The sequence below is a fragment of the Kryptolebias marmoratus genome, linkage group LG21 (genome assembly GCF_001649575.2).
Source record: "Kryptolebias marmoratus isolate JLee-2015 linkage group LG21, ASM164957v2, whole genome shotgun sequence".
NCBI lineage: Eukaryota > Metazoa > Chordata > Actinopteri > Cyprinodontiformes > Rivulidae > Kryptolebias > Kryptolebias marmoratus.
The window spans coordinates 22,384,199-22,405,964 of NC_051450.1; the positions used below are offsets into that span (position 1 = coordinate 22,384,199).

Sequence of the window (21,766 nt, forward strand, 5' to 3'; positions counted from 1 at the left end):
AGTAAATCTCTTGTAATAAGTTGTGCAGCTGCTGACTGTAGAAACATCTAATTTGTATTTATAGTTACATTTCTAGAACACAACATGTTGTAACAGATTAAATGTCCACTGTGTAGAAAGGAGAGACATTTTGTTTGTGTTTTGTTTAACAGGGGTACACACCGACCAACACAAACGGTGCTTCCTGAAAACTAAACTTCTGCTGAGGAACCAACGTCTTCATGAAGTTAAATAAATTCTCATCTGAAGGACAAAAACAGGAAAGAAGAAGAGCTGAAGATTAAATGAACTCCTGCAGCAGAAACTGAAGGATTAAATAAAAATAAAACAACATATTTGCTCTCTGGTATAAGAGCATAAGGAACATTTGAGTTTATTTTCTGTGTAAAAACTTAAATGGTAAAAGAAAACAGATTAAACACCAGAATTAAATTAGACTGACATAGCGCCATCACTACAAGATGCTTTTTAAGGAACATTTTATTCTTTCAGTCTTTAAGTCTTCATGTTTTGACTTGGGAACGGTGCAATCATGAGGCTCCTCTTCACTGATTGGTTCTGGGATTCATGCACGCTTTGACCACGAGCAATTCCTGGAAGCTGATTGGCTCGTGGATTGAACTCTGCACGAATCACAAGCCTTCAAAGTTTCTAATACTTCCTGCTTTGTTTGACTCTGGAACAACTTCCTGATGTCCTGAGACCTGCAGAAAGATAATTCTCCACTGAGTCCTGTTATTTCAGAAAATCTACCACAGATGTTATCATTTATTTCAGATGATTTGTTTGTTTTTGTGTGAAGAGATTCTCCAGCAGCTTAAGGAGATGGTCACCACAGAAACAAGAGAATTAAAAAATTTGTTTTGTTTTCTTGTAAATAATTAACATAACTCATAATTTCCTAATACTAAAACACCATTTTCATTTTTTTTCTCTTGCTTTTAATATTTCTATTTAATTTAGAGAATCTAATATCTATATTTTATTCTGCCCAAGATTAAATGATTTGATTTGAAGTAAAGTCCTCATTTTTTTTTAAAACATAACTTAGATGTTAAAATGAGCTGTGAAAACTAAAGTTTGTCATTTGATTGAAACCTTTTCCAACACAGAAAAGAAATAAATTATTTTAAACAGTCTTGAAACCTGCTGTTTGTTTTCTCTGTTAAACTGAAAACAAACGGGATGTTCTTCGTTTTCTGCGTCCCTTATCTTCCTCCTCCATCTCTGCTCTGTGGGTGAATAATCTGACTTCATCTGAAATGCATCATCAGGTCAAACCCAATAATGTAATGTTTTATTTCTGATACAAATCCTGTAGTTGAGGGAAAATAAACCCATTCAACTGCTGAAATGAGGATTAAAAAGGACGCAAACGCTTTAATGGTTTAAACGCTTTGTTTTAGTAAACTTGATCCCAAATACAGGAGAGCAAAATCAGCTTCAAGATAATAAAAAAGTGAATTAATTAAACAAACCAGCAGAAATCTAAGAAAGACGAGAAGAACTGACAGGAGCTGAGTGATGAACATTTATTCTCCTCTTCCATCATGGCTGACCTATTATTCCTGGATATTTTAACAACTCTGTCATCACACATCCCTGTTTAGGGTATGAAATTGTGTAATTGCCTGTGTGTCTGTTAGCAAAATATCTCATGAAGCACTGGATGGATTTTAGTGAATCGAGATGGCCACCACAGCTTAATGACCTTAACCAGCACAAAAATGGCTCAAACTCGGTCAGTTTTGAAGATAATGAGCTGAACTTGGGCGTGGTAGTAGCTGAGAGTGATCCCTAACACTCACTGAAGGCAGTAACCGTGACGATTCTCCGAGATGTCTCAATGCGTTTGGAAGGGTTCTCAGTTTCGTGAGCGTCTCAAACCCGTCTCAATTTAATCTCAGTGAGTCGAAAAATGAGAGCCAGATAAAAGGTTTTTTTGTCATTTTAGTTTCAAAATGTCACATCTAAGATTATTACAAAAAGGAAGGTGAGCAAAATCTACTAAACAGTCAAAAACATGATAAATAAAACCCTAAAGTGTCAGGTTTTATGTTTTCTGGTTGTCTTTTCACTGAAACTGTTAAGAAACTGCAGCGAGTATCTGTATCAAGTATCAACAAGTAGCCCAATGAAGTAAATCAGCCAATAAAAAAAAAGGAGAAACTGTTCTGATAACATCTAACCTGGTGAGAGTTGCTGGATTTCTTAAGAGATCGGAGTGATAAGGAGTGACGTTTAGTGAGTGGGTGTACTGAAGGACAAGTTTAAATATTTCTGCTGTTAAAAGGAAAATCACCACAAAGGTTTACTGTTAAAAAACAATTAAACAAACAGCTTCCCCCAGAACAAAAGATATTAGGATGTGATTTTAGTTTGTGTGTGTTTTAGAAAAGCCGTTCAGTTCAGTTAAACAGGAAAGTTAACAGAAGTTCACTCAGTTGTGTTGTTGTTTAGGAGCCGTTTACTCACTCGCTTCCATTTAGACGTGTCGCAACACGACACATATCAACCTGCCCGTGTACAAAAGACGCAGGAGACATCAGGACCAAAGTTTTCTGTTAGTCCGAGGCTGATCTGCCACATGAAGGCGACAGGAAGATGAGCCGGGTCAACTGTGCTGTGGTTCTGCTGATTCTGACGTTCCTGACTTTCTGTGAAGAAGGTAAGTGTGGCGTTCACCTCCACCGCTGCTGATGACATGATTAATTCACCTGACACAACAAGAAATGTATTCTGCTGGCCAGTTTTAGCTAATATACATCAGTAGAATGAGAAGAAATTCAGTTTGTTTTCTTATTTAGCAAAAAAAAAGATAATAATTGCAAAACACATAAGACTGATTGGTTTGAGCTTCATTGTTGGTCCATCATGTTGAACAGAGAGCTTTCTGATGTTGTGTGATTCTTGGTAAAAGTGCCAAATTCTCCTCTAAAATCAACAAAAATCAGAAGAACAAATTGTCAGAATGGAGGTCCATTGGGTCCATTGGTACAACTGATTAAATGGTTGAGTGAGGTCCTCTTGATTGGTTCTGCTGGGGTCGGTCCTGGTCCTGGTGGAGAGCCAGGAAGACAATAAAACTTCACTATCTCCAGATAATGGTACCTGAACTTTCACAAAATAAAAGCTTTACAGACCTGGGTTGTTGCTTATGCGTTTATAATCACTGTTTCTATTTCTTTAACAGTGAAGGCTTTTTTAAATTTTATTTAATGTCCATAGACTTGATCAAGATCCATAAAGGATTGGTGTTTTATGACCCCAAGTGGTATCCCAACCCCTAAACTGCTGGTCCAGAGGAGCGTTTTTTCTTATTTCTGTCTGGCCTGTTACCAATTAAACCATGAACCGGTGGTTGGAGACCTGGTCTAGAGGAACATATATCTGTCTCTCGGGTGCTCCTGTCGCCTGGGTATCATGTCTCACAGTCCCTGTTGGACAATGGATTGCCCTTTCAATTCGAGCCGCCCTGCTCAGTCTCTAGTCTGGACCAGGTTACTGACCTGATGGCTCCGAGTGTCCCTGACTGCTTCACCCAGTGTACTGCTCTGAGGCCTTAATGAAGTTTGACAACGAGCCACGCTTGGAGGTTTGGTGTGTCGATGACTCACAAGGCTCACATGGTTGAACTCAATCTCCAGTCTCCTGCGATGATCTAGCCTTTGCCTTTTTCTGAGAATAATATACACATCCAACTATATGTACCAACCATCCATCCATCTAATCAGTTTCTTACCTGCTTTGCTCTGCAGAGTCATGGGGAGCTGGTGTTTATCTCCAGCAGTCATTTTGCGACAGGCGAGGTATCTTTTGAGCAAGTCTCAAGCTCATCACAGTATATCATATATACTAACACTATATACTAAATCCATGTGGCCAAATACAAGAAGAAATGCCATCAGTCGTGGCAGAATAAATGGCCTTGTTGATATCATTGCAACTACTTAAAGGTCATTTAGCTAAAACTGAACCAACAGTCAATTATGCCATAACTATACTTAAACATATGAACGAATGTGATGGATTGAAATTAAAATAAAGCTTCATATAGTTTCCATAAGATACAATACTTCTTAGATTTCTGTGTGAAATTCATTAAAAGTGTAGGAGAATCTAAACAATAACATTCCTGTTCTGTTTGTTCACAAAGATCACAGCTTCTATAAGTGTAGCGTTAGGAGAATTTATTTATTTGTATTTATTTGGATCAGGAGTGAGATCACCCAGTGAGAGAGTTTATGTTAATAAAACAGAAGTGAAATAATTAGAAACAGAAAGACGAAGGAACACACGCAAGAACAATTTCATCTGGATTGTAGTCCATAGTACAGAAATGTGAAGATAAACAATAAAAAGAAACTAAATCCTGAACAGTAAATATAGTTCTTGTAACTAACAGGGGGTCATAAACGTGTTCAACTAGAAAAACGAGGAAACGGTTCCAACCTGCAAAGCTGATCTGTCGGGTCTTACATGAGACAGTTGAAACTTGTTTTATAAAAATATTGTGATTTATAAGTAAGGTTAAGGTTTCAAAGAATTCATATATTCCTTTCCTGTAATCTTGGTCTTGATGCTCCAGGGTTGGACTTTGGCTGCTTTTTCTCAGTTTCTGTTCAGTTTTCCGAGCAGAAATAGGAAAATACAAAAACCCAAGTGAATTGTTCAAGTCTCTCAGTAACCCTTTTTTGTTTCAGATACCGAGGTGTCCCGTGGTCTGGAGAGCTGTAATCAGAGCAACACAGATGTTGACATCGAGTGGATGAACGCAACAACCAGAAAACAAGGTTCCTGTTTTCCTGATGCAATTTTTCTGTTGATTTTTGACATGAAATCGTTGAAACATTTACGGGACATGTCTGTACAGAGGTGGAGCTTAATTATCTCCATCCAGCCATTTATCCATCCATCTCTCATCCATCTAACCATTCATACATCCATCTGTCTTCTATGCATCCATTCATCCATCCAACCTTCAATATATCATCCATCATCCATCAATTTGTCTTCCATCCAGCCATCAAAACGCCAATCATCCGTCCATCCATACTTATATACATCCGTATGAACACCACAAACAGGATCAGTGACAACGTGCAGCCCTGGCAGAGTCCAACCTGCACCAGGAATGAGCTCAACTTTGTGGCGAGAACACAAACAGCTTTTGCTTTGGTTCTACAGGGACCAGTTAGCCCTTAATCTGCAATCCCAACACCCCGTACTCCTGCAGGACCACCGAAGAATGCCTAAATGAACACAATCATAGGCCTTCTCCAGAAACACACATAGATAAGGACTGTTAAACTATCCTCCCCCACTCAGCAGCTCTGCAGGAGCTTCTCAGTTTAACCTGGAGTGAACTGAGATGTGTGACCCTTCACACTCTCCAGTTCCTCCTTTTTAAAACATGGACACATTCATGGTCTTCTCCTGACCAATACTGCTCTACAATGGTTTTCAGCTGTTTCTATTTCAATTGCATTACTTATTAGCCTAACATAAGCTTGAAATGTTCCTTGGTTTCATTTTTTTAGCTCGCGTCCAAACAATCATCATTCCTCAGGAAGAAGACAGGATTCCCAACGACTCTCATTTGGATGAAGGTGAACCCACCTGGTCCATCATTCTGTCTTTCTACAGCATCACTGTCCAGCTGCTGTCTGAGCTCCAGCTCTACAACATCATCAGCTTCATCATCGGCTTCATCATCAACGTGTCAGGCAATGCTGGTTACCCCATCCAACAAAACCATCTGTGTGACAGGCGGAGGGGAAGCACTTTTACACAAAGGGGTGAGCATCACAACGAACCCTTAAAATCACTTCAGGGAAAAAATAAATATTTCTTTTAAAAATAAAGGATTTTAGCAAGAATTTGTATTTCTCTAGTTTTTGCTGTTTTTCCTTTAAACTGAGTTTGTGTTTCTGTTTTCCTGAAGTTTCAGACGTTAAAGTGTCGTGTATCTTCATGGAGAGCTGCATCTTACCGTGCAGCTTCAAGAGCAGCAGTAAAGACCTCATCCGGTGGGTGAAAAAGGAAAAGCACGACCTTCGTGTCCACTTCTTTAATGACAACCAGGACCAGCTGATGGAACAGCACCAGAACTTTAAAAACAGGACGTCACTGTTCAGAGATCAGCTCTCCAATGGAAACGCCTCCCTGCTGCTGACAGAGGTGAAGATTCAAGACGAGGGAGCGTATAGTTGTTACACCAACACCCTTCATGGAAACAAGGAGTTATATATCCACCTCACCGTGGACGGTACGTCCAACACACTGATCCAGAAAAAGGTTACATCATTGAAGTTAAAACTGTACTTTTTCTTTCTTTTTGCAGCTCCAGTCACTAACGTGAACATCGATCAGGTAGGAAACAGGATCACCTGCAGCTCAGAGGGGATCTACCCTAAACCTGAGCTCACCTGGTCCACCAGCCCTCCCATCAACACGACTCTACAGAACCAAACCACAGTCCTGCAGAATGAGCAGAAGCTTTATAACATCAGCAGCTCTCTGACAGCTTCAGACGATTACGCTAATCTGATCTACATCTGCACCGTCAGAGCCTGCAAAAACAAGAAGACCACAACTTTTAAAAAAACAGGTGAGCACCTGGGAGCTGAGAGGATCGATTTAGGTAGAAATCGGGCAGATCTTATTTCCAGCAGGTGGCAGGTGGGTCATCGGTCCATCACAGAGTCATACAGAGACAAACAACCATGCACGTTCGCACCTGACGTCAACTTAGAGTCTCCAGTTAATCAAACATGCATGTTTTTGGATTGTGGGAGGAAACTGGAGAACCTATAGAAAACCATCACATGATGAAGAGAGTGCCACTGTCTTCAGCAGATGGTCTCCTCAGTTCTCAATAACTGTGCAAGTAAATATTTGTTTATGGTCCTGGAGGGTCTCCATCCTGCAGGTTTTACTTGTTCCTCTGCTCCAACACACCTGATTTGAATCAATGGGTGATTAACAGGCTTCTGCAGAACATGAAGAGGTGATTTAACCACGAATCAGGTGTGTTGGAGCAGAGGAACAAGTAAAACCTGTAGGATGGTGGCCCTGAGGACCAGGATTGGACACCCCTGCTCTAGAGGGCAACAGAAATCTTATTAATCTTATTGGAGAAGGACTAATTGAACCACTGAGCCACAGCCACTCATGTCCCCTATTTGTCCTTTTCCTGGCAGCTGCATGTCTATCCTCTACCAATATCCCCACTGTCCCTCCTCTGGACATGTCCAAACCTCTCTAACTTTATCTCCCAGTCCTCCAACCTGTGCTGGACCTCCGATGTCCTCATTCCTAATCCTGTCCATCCTCGTCCCTCCTGAGGAGAACCTCAGCATCTTCAGCTCTGACACTTCCTGTTCTGTCTCCTGTCTTTTTGTCTTTAAAAATGCAGTAATGTCATTAAATCTTGCAGAGGTGTTGCTCGGCGGTCAGGAGGCAGCAGGAGGAGCGGCGGCTGCAGTTGTGCTTGTTTTATGCTGGGTGCTGTACAACAAAAAGATAAAAGGTAAAATAACCTCCGCTTTATACGAAGGTTTATCAGGGCCACTCTGAAGGAAATATATATGTTTAATTTGATAATAAAGAGTAAATATGTTGAGATTTAATCAAGAGGAATAAAGTGTCCACTTCAGTCTTATAATAAAAAAATATTTTTTTTCTGAGAAGCCCTATACTCCATTACTTAAAAACTAAATGTTCTTTTTGTTAATTTTTTTTTTTTTTATTCAAACATTTCTCTATTTGCTCAGGAAACAACAAACAAACAAATGAAGCCGCTTGCTAGCAGTAAGTAAAACTTATGCTGTTAACACTTTAAATAGCAAATTTTAACTAAAATATTAAAATCAGCTTTTGGTCATGAATCTAAGTAAACTTTACAGTTATTTTCTGGAGAAAAAAAAAACATCAAACTGTTTTTCTAAACATATAAACTAAAGAAAAACAAAAATATTTCATCTATCATGAGGAAAACATTAAATTAACCATAATGTAGATAAAGCAGAATATCATTTGAGGTATTACGTCTGCAGGAGTTATCTTTTTTTTTTATTTTGTCTGATGCTGAATTTTGTTGCAGGTCCTGGTTTGAATCAGAACTTCTTCAGGACTCTTTGGACCTCCAGAGTCCAGCTCAGGACGCTGTCGTTGTTGTGACTGAATAAAGAGAGAAGGACTAAAATGAACTCCAACATGTTCGGTTCTGCATTTTCTCAGAACAGAACGGACTTTACTTTAAATGTTTTAATAGGTGGAGCCAGAAAAGACCAGAAGAAGGTTGGGATCCACATAAATAAGAAGGAACTTTCATCTTTTAAAAGAAAACCTTCCGTTTTAAAGTTTTGGAGCCGTTTTTTATTTTAATGAATGAGTGAAATAAGTGCTGCTTGTTTTAACTATCTTATTCTGAAATACTGTTTATAGCTGTTTTTCATTATTAATATACTTATTTTTATACGCTTTTCTACAATGCTGTAATAAAATGGATTAAATTCATATAAAAACAGTTTTGGGTTTTTTTGTAATTACTTTTATTCTTTCATGTTGATGTAACACAAAATTAGAAGGTTCTGCCCAGCAGGTGTAACAATAAGACTTCTTCAGGAAGCAGAGAACTAAAATAATGTACCAAAGTTCAGATATTCTGATGTAATTTTACTCAACTACAAGTAAACGTGTCCACGCAGATTTGTGTCAGCTGCAGAGTTAGAGCCTGGGCTGATCTGTGACCTTTGACCTTGACCTTTGACCTTGACCTTTGACCCGATCACCACCTGAATCTAACCCCTTGTTCCTTGAACCGTTTTTGACGTTTCCTGAAAATCCGTTCATAACTTTTTGAATAATCTTGTGCACAGACAGAACATAATAAAAAAGTCAAGCAGTTCTGTGTGATTCTTATCACCCGCTGCTGAGAAAGGCAGGCGATCATGTATTTACCTGTTTGTGTGCTTGTGTGTTGGTCTGTTTGTCCACCCGATGGATTTTAATGAAAGGAATCATTGGTTCATCTACAACTGATTTCATTTAGGAGTAAAAATGGCTGCCACAGCTGCTGACTTGGCCACATCTCAGTCAGTTTTACAGATACTGAGCTACAATTGGCTGTGGTAGTAGCTGAGAGTCATCCCTGACACACTCTGAGCTCTAACTGATATGCATTCCTTCAAGGAATTTTAGTTGATCACAAAGTTTTACTGCATATTATTGCACCAACATTTTGTCTCCGCTGTTCGATGGGAACAGAAAGAGCTGCAGTTTCTGTGGAAATGATAACGTTTGACCCAGAAACCACAGATGTCCGGCTGCCTTATCTCCTTTTCTAAAAGTGTCGGTTTTACCACATAACTGATCGCTTCCAAATTTGTTACATCTGTGTTTAGCTCAGTGTTTTTTTTGTAATCTGATGGTTTGTTTCTCTGCAGCAGCAGATTCATGAGAACTAACAGCACGATGGCTGCAGTCAAGTGTTCGATGTTTCTGGTTTTCCTGAGCTCTCAGTGGACTCTTTCCAAAGGAGGTGAGGGAAATATTTTCTGCATTTTCAGTTGAATTTTATTGAAATGTGTATAAAATGAGGTTATGTTGTAATTTATTTTATACTGCCTTGTTTTACTAAACAACACAGTTGAAGTTTTGAACAAACAGATTGCACTACTCTCTTCCATTCTCAGTGAAAAAAATCTAATAAAATGTTTGTCAGTCAGTGTAGAAGGCTGATTATTACAGATATAAACGTATATATACTACAGTATACATATACTACAGTATATACTGTGCTCCTAAGGAGCTGTTCGAGTGCCACCATTATAAAACATTTTTTGTTTTCATTTGTTAATTTGTTTAAACTCTGACAGGTTTTTGTTTCGTGTTGCAGACCCTGAGGTGACCTGTGTTTTCAGCAGCAGCTGCCTTTTACCCTGTCACTTCCAGGTTGGCACGTTGCCACTTATCCACTGGATTTATATGCCAGCAGAAGACACTTATATTCATTCCTACTATTTTAACCAAGACCAGCAGGGGTATCGGGATCAGCTCTTCAGAGGCAGAACGTCTCTGTTCAAGGATCAGATCTCCAGAGGAAACGCCTCCCTGCTGCTGAGAGGAGTGAAGGTTCAGGATGAGGGAAGATATAAGTGTTACACCAGCACCACTGGAGGAAATAAAGAATCATTTATAAACCTTAAAACAGAAGGTAGGATGTCTTTGTTTTTTCTACTCTGGTTGTTTTTCTGCTGCAGCTCCTGATAAAGTTGCATGTTTTTGTTTGCAGCTCCAGTCAGTGAGGTCAGCATCTCTCAGGAAGGAAACAGGATCACCTGCAGCTCAGAGGGGATCTACCCTGAACCTGAACTCACCTGGTCCACCAGCCCTCCATCCAACATGGAGCTCCAGAACAGAACCAGAGTCCAGCAGACTGAAGAGCAGCTTTACAGCATCAGCAGCTCTCTGATGGTTTCAGACAGAGATCCTGATCTGAGCTACAGCTGCACCGTCAGAACCCAGAGGAACCAGAAGACAGCTATTTATACCTATAAACCAAGTAAGCAACACTAAAAAAAAAAAATTGATTTGTGTTATTTCCATGTTAACCTTTACGTATTCAAACTTCAGAGTAAAACACACAGTTTACACCAGTCACAGAAAAGCAACATTCAAACTTCTCAGCTAGCAGAGTGATAGTGTGAGAAAATAAGGCTTTAAATTAGTGATAATGAATAAATAACAGTTTTCAAAATGTTACTTATATGATCCAACTGCTTGCCATACATGCCCCGCTGGCCTCTTCAGCAGCTGTGATCAGCAGAACCGAGGAGCTCTTCCACACAGCTGGTCTGAAGAAAACAGGAAGGTCTTCAAGCTTCTGCATGTTCTGAACCAACCATGTTTTAATGTGGAGTGTTTAAATCGTTTCTTTCTTTGCCTCTTTTCTGTCGTGGCTGTTAGCACCTGTGGCAGATGTCAGTTCACTGTACCTGTCCAAGACATCTGTGGACTCTTAAACTACCTGACTTTTCTGTTTCAGAGAATTCGGTCATTCCTGAACTCATCAGATGGACAGTGGTTTTTGTTCTGACTGCAGCAGCAACAGCTGGGTTTATTCTGCTCTACAGGAAGAAACAAAAAGTAAAAAGTTCTGTTTTTACTTTCAAATGTTTAATGTGTGGTTGTCTCTTTTTTCTGTTTTAACTCAGATCTTTATCAACAGGAACACCGAAGAGGAAACCTCAGAGTGAGACAGTCTCTGCTGCAGCTTTATAGATGCTTTAAGCTCAGATGAAGGTGACATGTAACACTTTAATTATTCGTTAACAGGTAAACAAACAGCCTGATCAGCAAACAACGACTCATCTGACCAGTGAAGAACAGTCTGACGGCTCTTGTGAAATCCTGAACTCTGCTGAGACTTCAGTCTGAGGGATGGACAAACGGAACCTCTGCACTGGAGCGAAACATAAAGCTGTTTTTAGTTTTTAGAGGAGGAACTTGTTGTTTGTTATGCTGCATTTGGGGCTCAATATTCACTGCTGTAGCTTTAAAGGCTTAAAAAGAATTTTGATTGTTTGACGTACCATTTTTGAGTTTTTATAAGTTGGCTGTAAAAACCTTCATGTATCAAACCTCTTTTTTTCTCTGACTATTTCAGAGAAAAATGCTTTGTTTTTGTGCTTGTATAATAAAATTGTCATTTTGATAGTATTTGTAACCTCGTGTTTGGCGTACTGGAAGCAGAGAGACTCAGGTAAGGGATTTATTTACAAGGAGGAGCAGGAAGGGATCAACAGAGCTGTGGAGGCTGGGTAAGTGAATGAGCTTCAGATTTGAAGTTACAGTTTAGTTATAAACTCTTTATCTTATGGAGATGCTTTTTTCTTGTAGGATCCAGAAAGAGCAGGGCGGGGATTCCAGACCGGACCGAGATGATGACTCCGGGTGACGTGGGAGTGGCAGGTCGGACGTAGAAGAGTAGACCTGAGCCGACAGTAACTTGAGTTTATTTACAAGTTTTGAGGCGATGAAGCTCTGGACCCGGCACACAGATGGTGAGTTGGTGACACGAGGACTGCGAGGAGGATACAAAAGTTGAGATATCATGATGTATACAACATTCCAGCGCTGAGGTCTGGACTGGCTCAGCCTGATGTGCAGCATCTGTCCTTCCTGACAGCTGAGGGCAGTTCTCCTGCCACTCAGGAGCTGTAAGAAAAGGGTTAACGGGAAAAACCAACATGTTCCAGAGGTGGTACGTTGTTTGTGGGTTTCATTAGTCCAAAACGCTGCGTCGCCACCTTCTGCAGCAGTGCCAACATCAAATCTCCATGGTTTTGGTCCATCTAACCACTGGATTTTTCATCATGTCTTCATGACCATCTGCAGCTCCTTCAGGTTTGAGGTGCTGCTTGTGTCCAACAATCTTTAAATCAAATCTCCGGTGGTCTGGGTTTTGCCAGGACCTTTAACTTGTAACGTTTTTCAACATTACTGCCACAGCATTACAGGGATAGCACAGTTTTTTGGGTTTTTTTTAACTCGTGTTCTGTAGAGCTGTTATTGGTAATCAGTATCTTCCCTGCAGTTCAAATTGTTCAGTTTGAAATAACAGGCAAGGTTTCCCTCATGGCGATGGGCTAATGGCTAGTCTGAGTGAGGCCAAGTCCAAAGAGGAAACAACTTCATCACAACCGTTCAAACGCTGTTTCATTACCCTTCTCAGTGGGTAAATTTAGCATCCGATGGTTAGTTACACTGAAGACCAAGTCAGTCTGGGATCCATGAAGGCCTTTCACTCAGCTGCAAGTGTTACAAACAAAACTGTGAGGAAGTGGGCAAATCTTCAGCTGCAGCTTCACTGAATTCTAAATGTTTGCAACAAGCGAGCTGTATGGCTGCATTTTGCATGACTAGTTTTTGAAAATCGTGGCCTTTTTTCATGTGCACGGCTTGTAAAAACTGTACTCTAGGCTGTGGACGTGATGTTTGAATCCAGCTCGAATCACTTTGTTCCCACAGCTGCAACCCACAATTATGATTTAATCCACTGGAGTGCACGCTGAAACAGAAAGTAGGCAGACTTGGACCAGTTTTTAAATAATTATTATTTACCTTCAGTGTGTGTTTTAGACTTGGATCTATTTTCTACCTGAGCAGAGCTACCATGCAGCTGTCAAAATCCAACTCTAGTCTTCTTGTGACGGGTTGGGGGTAACTGCGAGAAAATCGAGTTGAGTTTGAGACACCCACAATGACTCTGTTGCGAGAAAATCTGTTTCCTGTCGTAAAATTCAAGCAACAAGACAGCGTTAGTGATGGTCCTCTGACACCTGAGGCTCCGACACATGCACGGGGGCTCATGATGCATATTGAACCGCTGTGCCGAGGAGAGATTTGGTCACACGACTGCTGACATTCTCATACAAACCACCCAACTGGTTCGGTTTGTCATGTGTAGTGTGTAAAAAAACAATAAACAACTGCTCTGTTTTCTAACAGCTGCTTCTGTACCCTCACACCTATGAACCCCAAAACTTACTGTACTTTGTCAAATTCCACCAGGCCCATGTGAAATTACATCAGTCTGTCTTAGTTGAGCATATCTCATAACTGTTTTAACACCTTTTAACTGTTTCATAGCACAAATTATAAGTGAAGTGAACAAATACAGTTGAAACAGAGGTTTCCACGCTCTGTGTCACTGTCTGACATCAAACCGAACTAAACCTTTCCTGCTGTGGGTCAGTTAGGATTCCTGAAATATTTGCTAAACGCCTGAGTAATGAGAGAGGGTGGAAACATCTGGTTTCAGCTGCAGGGATTACTGCTCAGTTAGGAGGAAACAATCTCTGTGCTCTGCAGCTTTAATGCTGGTCTGGATTTTATTCCTCTGAGGCGGCGTTCAGCATGTTCCCCGCATTCCTGGAAAAATTCAGTCAGTGTTGTCATAAAAGTGTAGCTTCAAGGACGGAAAGGATTCAACTCAGGCTCAAGTGCATCATGATTTTAGTTATCGTAACATTTCTTAGCATTTTGACTGTTTCTGCTTCAGGTGAGTGATGTTTTCAGGGGTCGCTTGGATTCTGTTCTTTTTGTAACCTCCTTTAAAGCCTCATGTGTTTCTGGTTACTGCTGTTTCAGGCATGGGGGTGGTCTGTGTTGTTACGAAAGACTGTTGAGACATTTAACTTGTGTGTTTCTTTTAAAATCCTTGTTTTTTTAAAACATCGTTAATCAAGAGCTGGAAATGGCATCTCTTATTCCTGTGGAAAATAACTATTGTCACAGGTTTCCTGACCTGCTTTAAATTCAAACCAGGTGTAGTTAATGTTCTGTTGTCTTAGAGACAGAAACGGTCAGTTCTTTACTAATAAAGTCTTTATTTGATCTTTCAGAAACCAATGTGTCCTGTGTTTACACGGAGAACTGCGTCCTGCCGTGTACTTTCCTAGGAGGAGATGAAGTAATCATCAAATATTTGTACTTAGGAAAATCCCTTTGTGTCCACTTCTTTTATGACAACAAAGATGATCTGAAAGCCCAGGACGAACGCTTCAGAAACAGAACATCACTGTTCAAGGATCAGATCTCCAGAGGAAACACCTCCCTGCTGCTGAGACGGGTGAAGATTGAGGATGAGGGAGCGTATGAGTGCACAGTCAGTAGCACCACAGGAATGAAGCGGTCGATTATCTACCTCAGAGTTTATGGTATGAGAGACAATCACCACATCACCAGAAATACGTAAAAACTAAACAAAGTCTGTGTTTTATAGTGTTTCTGGTAGCAACACTTAAAACAACCCAGGACTTACAATGTATGTACCTGGTACTTACAGGGTACTAATAGAGTATCTACTGGGCACTTAAAAGGGATACTTACAGGGTACTTAGAAGGTACCTATAGGATACTGTTAGGATACTTATGCGGTACTTTACGGGGTACTTATAAGTATCCTATAAGCTACCATGTAAGTCTTACAGAGTATGTGTGGGTACCTATAGGGTACATTTTAGGGAATCTTACAGGGCATTTATGGAGTACTTATAGAGTACTTATTTGTACCCCATAAGGTATCGTGTAAGTCTTACAGGGTATTTATGAGGGTACCTGTAAAGTTTCCATATGGTACAAACAGAAATATTTACAGAATAACAAGTCACTTTATACTACAGACCGGTCTTTACAGGTACCCTGTAAGTACAAATATGCACCTGATAGCTGTCCAGTATATACCCCATAAGTACTAGGCACGTACCTGGTATGTAACAGATCTGGACCTTGTAAGTACCATGTATGTACCTCATAAGTACTGGGCTGTATTGTGTATTTCTACCATGTTTTGCTGTCAGTGAGACATGAAAATGAATCTTACTGCAAACATATTTGTTTTGCAGCTGCTCTGCAAAATGTTCACAACTTGTTTGTTGCTAGCATTGTCTGTCAACTCTGATCATTTATTTCTTATTTTTTCTGCAGGTTGTACTTTAAAACACACTCCCATAACAAAGGTTAAGGCCCTGTAAAAATTAAAGCAGCTAACATGGCCTGAAGTTGAGAATTCTCAGTTCTGTTACAATTAAATGTCCCAAACCCTGACTTAAACACAGGGTTTAAAGAAGCTGCTAATTGTTGAATTGACCTAATCTGAATGATTGCATCGTGTCTAAACTTTAAGAAAAATTGCATTAATCAACAAATTGTATTCCTGCAGTCTTGATTAGTTTTTTTAACTTAAGACATGTTATGAACTGTAATAAGAATAATAAAACACACATTTTATTTGTGTTTTTAATAATTTTGCAGCTCCAGTCAGTGAGGTCAGCATCTCTCAGGAAGGAAACAGGATCACCTGCAGCTCAGAGGGGATCTACCCTGAACCTGAACTCACCTGGTCCACCAGCCCTCCATCCAACATGGAGCTCCAGGACAGAACCAGAGTCCAGCAGACTGAAGAGCAGCTTTACAGCATCAGCAGCTCTCTGATGGTTTCAGACAGAGATCCTGATCTGAGCTACAGCTGCACCGTCAGAACCCAGAGGAACCAGAAGACAGCGGTTGTGAAGCAGCAGAGTAAGTATTGTTTCTGCACCCGCAACCAAAACCTGTGAGAACGTACTGGTTTCCAACATGGCTGCTGCTTCAACACTTTTACATCTTTTTATCAGACGTTTCTACGACATAATGGAGTGTAATTTAAGGCCTGAAATCCCTTGAAGGAATGCATATCGCCCGCCAGAATGTCAAAATAACAAAGCAAAATTGAACCATCAGTGGAAATACAGCTGCTTTGGTCAAACCTTGAAAATCTGGTAAATCATGACTTCATGTGATATCGGGAGATGTCACACTCATGATATGTGTTGGGAAGGACTCCCACCTACAACCACACCAGACTGCAGTTTAAGATTTGTAAAACCGATTGAGTTATAGCCATTTTTGTGGCATCCATTTTGAATTGGATTCAGAAAGAAAGCAGCGTTTGAAGCATGAAATGTTGAAGACTTTACTCCATATTTAAGCTCAACATCTGTAACACTGACTCAAGTATAGTCATTTTTTTGGTTTCCTAAGGTCAGATGGCTGAATTGGTGCAGATCTTAAAGGAAATCAGATGTAGATGTACCAGGTTCTCACTCCTGCAAGTTTCATTGAAATCTTCCCAGCGGTTCATGAGATGTTTTAGCAACAGACCAAAATGTAGAAAGACCAAAACATGTTTATTATAAACATTTTATAAGTGTAAAAGTATTTTCTTGAGATTTACTCAACATTAAGTTCATGCAGAGTTGATTTTTTCAGTGTTTAAACCTGTTAAACAGCCAATGGCCTGTCTGCGGGCCATCACGCTTTATTTTGAATTAAAAGCCGTGTAGATCTTCCTATAAATGGCTGTGCACGCTCTCCCCTTTTGATTGACATCTTTTTTGACCATCTGGGTTGCTCTATGGTTTCTACAGAACCAATAATATCCACCAAGCATCAAAACATGAAACTCGGTCTCTGCCGAGTTAAGTAACATCCCTGTTTCAAGGCCGTGCTTTGAAGCTAAATTGTTTTTGCCGAGACGCCCACACATGAGCAGTCTCAGGATGTTTCACTGTCCGCCTGACGCAGAACTGATGGTAACATCAGCATGGAAACATCCTTTCTGGAAGAGCCCCCAAGGACCATAAGAAGTCCGATTCCTTGGAAGCAAAATAGAAAGAAATGAGAGCTGGATCGGGACTTTTGAACATTTTGGCTTTTGTGTTTTTTCAGCTGCATCCGCTGGTGACCACTCTCAAACAATCCACTGTGATGTGTCAAACATTTCTGTAACGGACCTCATCTGGACCTTCAACCACAGTCAGCTGATCCTGAAGCAGATGAGGAACGACGTCACAGTTTCAGAGGCGTGGAGGAAACACGTGAAGGAGGTTTCAGAGTCCGGCAGCCTCACGTTAAAGGATTTAACCTCAGATCAGGAGGGAGTTTACACGTGTGAAGCCAGCGATGCAGAGGAGACCAGGATCACTCACATCCTCCTGAGAGTAAACCAAGGTAATATGTTACAACAACAGGATCAAATACCCCATAAATACCGCTTCAGTTAACTGATTCCCCTTTTCTATTTCAGAAAAACCATCCAGCGTTAGAAGCATCTTAGTCGCTGTGATTCTGGTCTCTCTGGTTGCTGTGGCTCTAGTTTTACTGGTTTTATACTGTGAAAGGAAAAGAAGGTAAAACGACCAACTTCATCAGCATTTAAATTACTTTCCTGCATCTCTTTTACAATTACTTCAGTTTACTTTGCGTTTTATGCTGTACAAAATGGATTCAATCTGTATTTCTGTTGGTCTTTTGTGAACAGATGAGTGAAACGTATTAAAGAAGGTGATGAAGAAACTTCTGCAGTTTGTTCATTGACAGAAAATCACCTGACAGGAGATGGAAGGGAAGACTTTTAGTTACGATGTCACCAGGTGACTCTGAACCTATCCTAGCACTGAACAGATGCTTAAAACAAATCAAAGCGTGGATGTGCTAAAACTTTCTCCAGCTGAACAGAAACAAGACTGAAGTTATTATCTTTGGACCTAAAGAGGAATGATGAAGAGTCAGCGCGCAGCTTCAGTTGTTACAGCTAAAAACTAATGATCAGGCCTGAAACCTGGGTGTAGTGATGGACTCAGACCTGAACCTTAAGGGACATAAAAACAGTTACAAACTTTCTACCACCTGAAGAACATCTCCAGAATTAAAGGACTAATGTCACAACAAGACCTAGAGTAAATGATGCACGCTTTCATCTTTAGTTGACTCGATTACTGCAACAGCGTCTTCACAGGTCTGCCAAAAAACTCAATCAGACGGCTGCAGCAGCTGCTCGTGTTCTCACTAAGACCAGAAAAATAGAGCACATCCCCCCGGTTTTAAAGTCCCTACACTGGCTCCCTGTAGCTCAGAGAATAGACTTTAAAATACTTTTATTAGTTTATAAATCACTGAACAGATTAAAGACTTATTATCGTCGTATCAACGCTCCAGAACACTCAGGTCTTCTGGTTCTGGTCTACTTTGTATTCCCAGAACCAGAACCAAACATGGAGAAGCAGCTTTCAGTTTCTATGCACCATCAATCTGTAACAAACTCCCGGAAAACTGCAAAACAGCCGAAACACTAAATTCCTTTAAATTAAGGTTGAAAACTCACCTGTTTAGAGCTGCCTTTGATTAGTAGTCAGGTGAAAAGCTGCTCTGAACAAAATATCTTATTACATATTGATCATCTCCTTATGATTATCAAATGTATCTGCTCCATGATTTTTATGATTTTATGTTTTGGATGATTGTAGTGTAATTCTACTGATGTTTTTATTATGTAAAGCACTTTGAATGCCTTGCTGCTGAAATGTGCTATACAAATAATTTTTTACTTACTTACTTACTTAGTTCAAATGTTAAAATTCAAATGTTGAAAGTGTCGAGCATCAACCCTTCTGTTGTGTTCGATCCCTGTGAAATGATGTGTTTCGGGTCAAAAACGACCCTTTACCTGATCCTGGAGGAGACAGATCTTATCTCCTGATGCTTTCAGACGGACTCTTATCTACAGATTTAGTTTTTAGGACCTGTGAACCTCACAGACCTGAACTCAGACGACTCATTTTGGATCCACTAAGTCCGAGTCCAGAACCGGTGAAACTCCAGAGCTGCCAGGAAACGGCTGCATGAGACCGTCTGAGAGACTGCGGTGTGGCTCCCAGCAAGGAAAGATTCTGTTTGGGAAAGATTACCAGAAGAAGAATAAATCTCTGTAACAAACAAACCTAAATGTTTTCTGTTGCTTTAATAACTTCAAAAACAAACATTTTGATTTTTTAATGTTTGGAATTTGTTGGTTTTATAAAAAACTTTGCAACAAATCTATAGTTCGTTCTTTCTGCTCATGTTAAAAAAAACATGAAGATTTGTATTATTAACAATAATTGTGAGTTTATGTATTTGGGCTTTATTAGTTCAACAGTAAACACATTTATTCAGTCAGTTTTAGGTCTGTTTGTTAAAAACTAGGTTAATAGTTAACGGTAGCAGTGAAAGTAATCTGTAAAATATGGTTTACATGAAAGGTTTGATTTATTTTTAACTGCAGGAGAGAAAAACTCTGAGAAAACTTATTTCTGGTGAATAAAAAGAAGGATTGATGTACGACAGCTACGAGGACAAAACGACCATCTGATCTTTAACCGACTGTCAGTTTAGCTTCAGATCTTCATCCCAAACGTCACAAACTCAGACCGGTTGAGTTTAAATATCAGGTGGGTTAAAGTTAAGGCCTTTTCTGTTCTGCAGCTTTAATTTTTTTTTGTTTTGATTTTATTCCTCTGGGCAGATTCAAACATGTCTCTAAATTCCTGCGGTATCAGCGGGGTTTCTTAAGGAAGTGAGTCGGGAACATGACGAGGCTCAGCAGAATCAGGATTTTATTAATAATCACATTTCTTTACATTTTGACTTCTTCTGCATCAGGTGAGTGATGTTTTCTGCTCTGCAGCTACAGGATTCTCTCGTGTTGGTCCTCAGCTGAAGCTTGATGAGTTTCTTCACCAAACATTTCAGACACGAGATGTTCCTATGGAAGCACGTGGATCCATTTAGCTTCTAAACTTCGTCAGAAATCCTCTTTTTTTTAAGCTTCATGACTGTAACCAGCCCAGACTGAAGCAGTTTAAACTGTTATTCCAAGTTTGCTGATCTGTTTTAAATTCAAACCAGGTTCTGATGAGTGTAGTTATCAGTAAAGGCCTAAAAGATCTCAGTATTTGTAGTTCTGGCTCCTAAACAGAAACTAAAATGTAGTTTGTACGAACAGCAGTGGCAGCTGGAGGTGATATTTGTAGGGCGGACTAACAGATATATAACAAAACGCTGCAGTTTGGATTCCAACAACAGAAGCATCCAATCTGAAACAAAGAAACTGCTATAAACTGACATTATGTCCTTTTTCATCACAAAGACAACCTTAAAACAAACCAAACTCCCACAGAGCCTCTGTCAGCTGTTTCTCCTGCATGAGAGTTTCAACTATTATTATTTTAGATTATTTTTTTCCAGTCAAACAGCTTTAATAACACTGCACCACACTCTTTAACACAATTACTGATCACCCTGATAAAATAAAATCTAACTTTTCTGGGATGTAAAAAGGTTAATAACCACCTCGTTAAAGATTTGTTAGCTGCACTCGCTGTTAGACGGTCCTTTCACTGAAACCAGAAACAGAAAAACTTTTCCTTTTTTGGATAGGTTGGGGTCTATCTGCCGCCAACCTCTTCACTCCCAGTTTTTTCCCAAAAAGACATGAAGGAAAATAAGTGAGAAATGAAATCAGTTCTTTGGAAAGACTGGAATTTATTATTTTATTTTTTGGGACTGCTTACGTTTATCTTTCTCGTCATTGTACTGACTCATCAAACCACATCCACGTACACTCGAGGCTCATTATTGTCCTTCCACCATCATTGGCTGAAGTTTGAGGCCTTGGGCTGACCCTGGGCTGAACTAAATTAGCTTAAATGAGCAGCAAACCAAGGGGGCGGGACAAGACAGCTGTCAATCATTCTGTACCACAAAATGACATTCAATGATCGGGGCTGTGAAAAGTTAGCCCTTTGGAAAGACTCTGGGGTTTTCTTAAAACTGTTTGGCACCAGTTTTGTTGTAAATTTCACAAAATACGATACAATATTTTAAAATTCTGTTTATTAGTTATTTTAACATTTTTATTGTAAACACCACTGACTAACAGTCTTTACTTGATCTTGCAGAAACTGAGGTGTCCTGTGTTTACAAGGAGAGCTGCCTCCTGCCGTGTAGTTTCCATGGTGGAGATGAAATAGTCATCCACTACATTTATTCAACACAAGAGTTTCTGGTCCACTCATTCTATTTTAACCAAGACCAGCTGGGAAACCAGGACCAAAGGTTCAAAGGCAGAACGTCTCTGTTCAAGGATCAGATCTCCAGAGGAAACGCCTCCCTGCTGCTGAGAGGAGTGAAGGTTCAGGATGAAGGAAGATACCAGTGTTACACCAGCACCATTGGAGGAAATAAAGAATCATTTATTAACCTTAAAATAGAAGGTAGGATGTCTTTAAATTTTGTTGTCTGGCTGTTTTTCTGCTGCAGCTCCTGATAAAGTTGCATGTTTTTGTTTGCAGCTCCAGTCAGTGAGGTCAGCATCTCTCAGGAAGGAAACAGGATCACC

General features: G+C 40.0%; 2 protein-coding genes across 10 annotated transcripts in view; both read left to right on the forward strand.

Annotated features, from left to right (window-relative positions):
• LOC108228352 (HERV-H LTR-associating protein 2) overlaps window positions 1-21,766 on the forward strand; it is a 96,257-nt gene that overhangs the window by 67,594 nt on the left and 6,897 nt on the right. Inside the window, exons 1-7 of one of the 8 annotated variants that reach the window (XR_005232578.1) lie at window positions 9,306-9,544; window positions 9,902-10,219; window positions 10,298-10,567; window positions 11,051-11,151; window positions 11,234-11,257; window positions 11,341-14,068; window positions 14,412-14,487. The exons of 4 other annotated variants lie outside the window; for them this stretch is intronic. Coding sequence is in view for 3 of the 4 variants with exons in the window: in XM_037973066.1 (XP_037828994.1) it covers window positions 13,924-14,068; window positions 14,412-14,726; window positions 15,823-16,089; window positions 17,278-17,559; window positions 17,636-17,738; window positions 17,870-17,873 (1,116 nt within the window). In the remaining variant the exon portion in view is untranslated. Of the gene's footprint in view, window positions 1-9,305; window positions 9,545-9,901; window positions 10,220-10,297; window positions 10,568-11,050; window positions 11,152-11,233; window positions 11,258-11,340; window positions 14,069-14,411; window positions 14,727-15,822; window positions 16,090-17,277; window positions 17,560-17,635; window positions 17,739-17,869; window positions 18,418-21,766 lie in introns of those variants that run through there. 3 more of the 8 variants (XM_037973066.1, XM_037973064.1, XM_037973062.1) reach the window with 3 other exon arrangements.
• Window positions 2,337-8,524, forward strand: LOC108228353 (V-set domain-containing T-cell activation inhibitor 1). 2 transcript variants are annotated; one of them, XM_017403899.3, is made up of 8 exons: window positions 2,350-2,668; window positions 4,704-4,793; window positions 5,541-5,798; window positions 5,945-6,268; window positions 6,344-6,610; window positions 7,439-7,531; window positions 7,776-7,812; window positions 8,105-8,524. In XM_017403899.3, exons 1-7 carry the CDS (start codon window positions 2,605-2,607, stop codon window positions 7,808-7,810), a joined length of 1,131 nt encoding a protein of 376 aa, XP_017259388.1. In that variant the 5' UTR covers window positions 2,350-2,604; the 3' UTR covers window positions 7,811-7,812; window positions 8,105-8,524. The 2 variants fall into 2 exon arrangements, with proteins under 2 accessions (XP_037828995.1, XP_017259388.1); XM_037973067.1 differs by lacking the exons at window positions 7,439-7,531; window positions 7,776-7,812; window positions 8,105-8,524 and having other exon boundaries at window positions 2,337-2,668; window positions 6,344-7,428.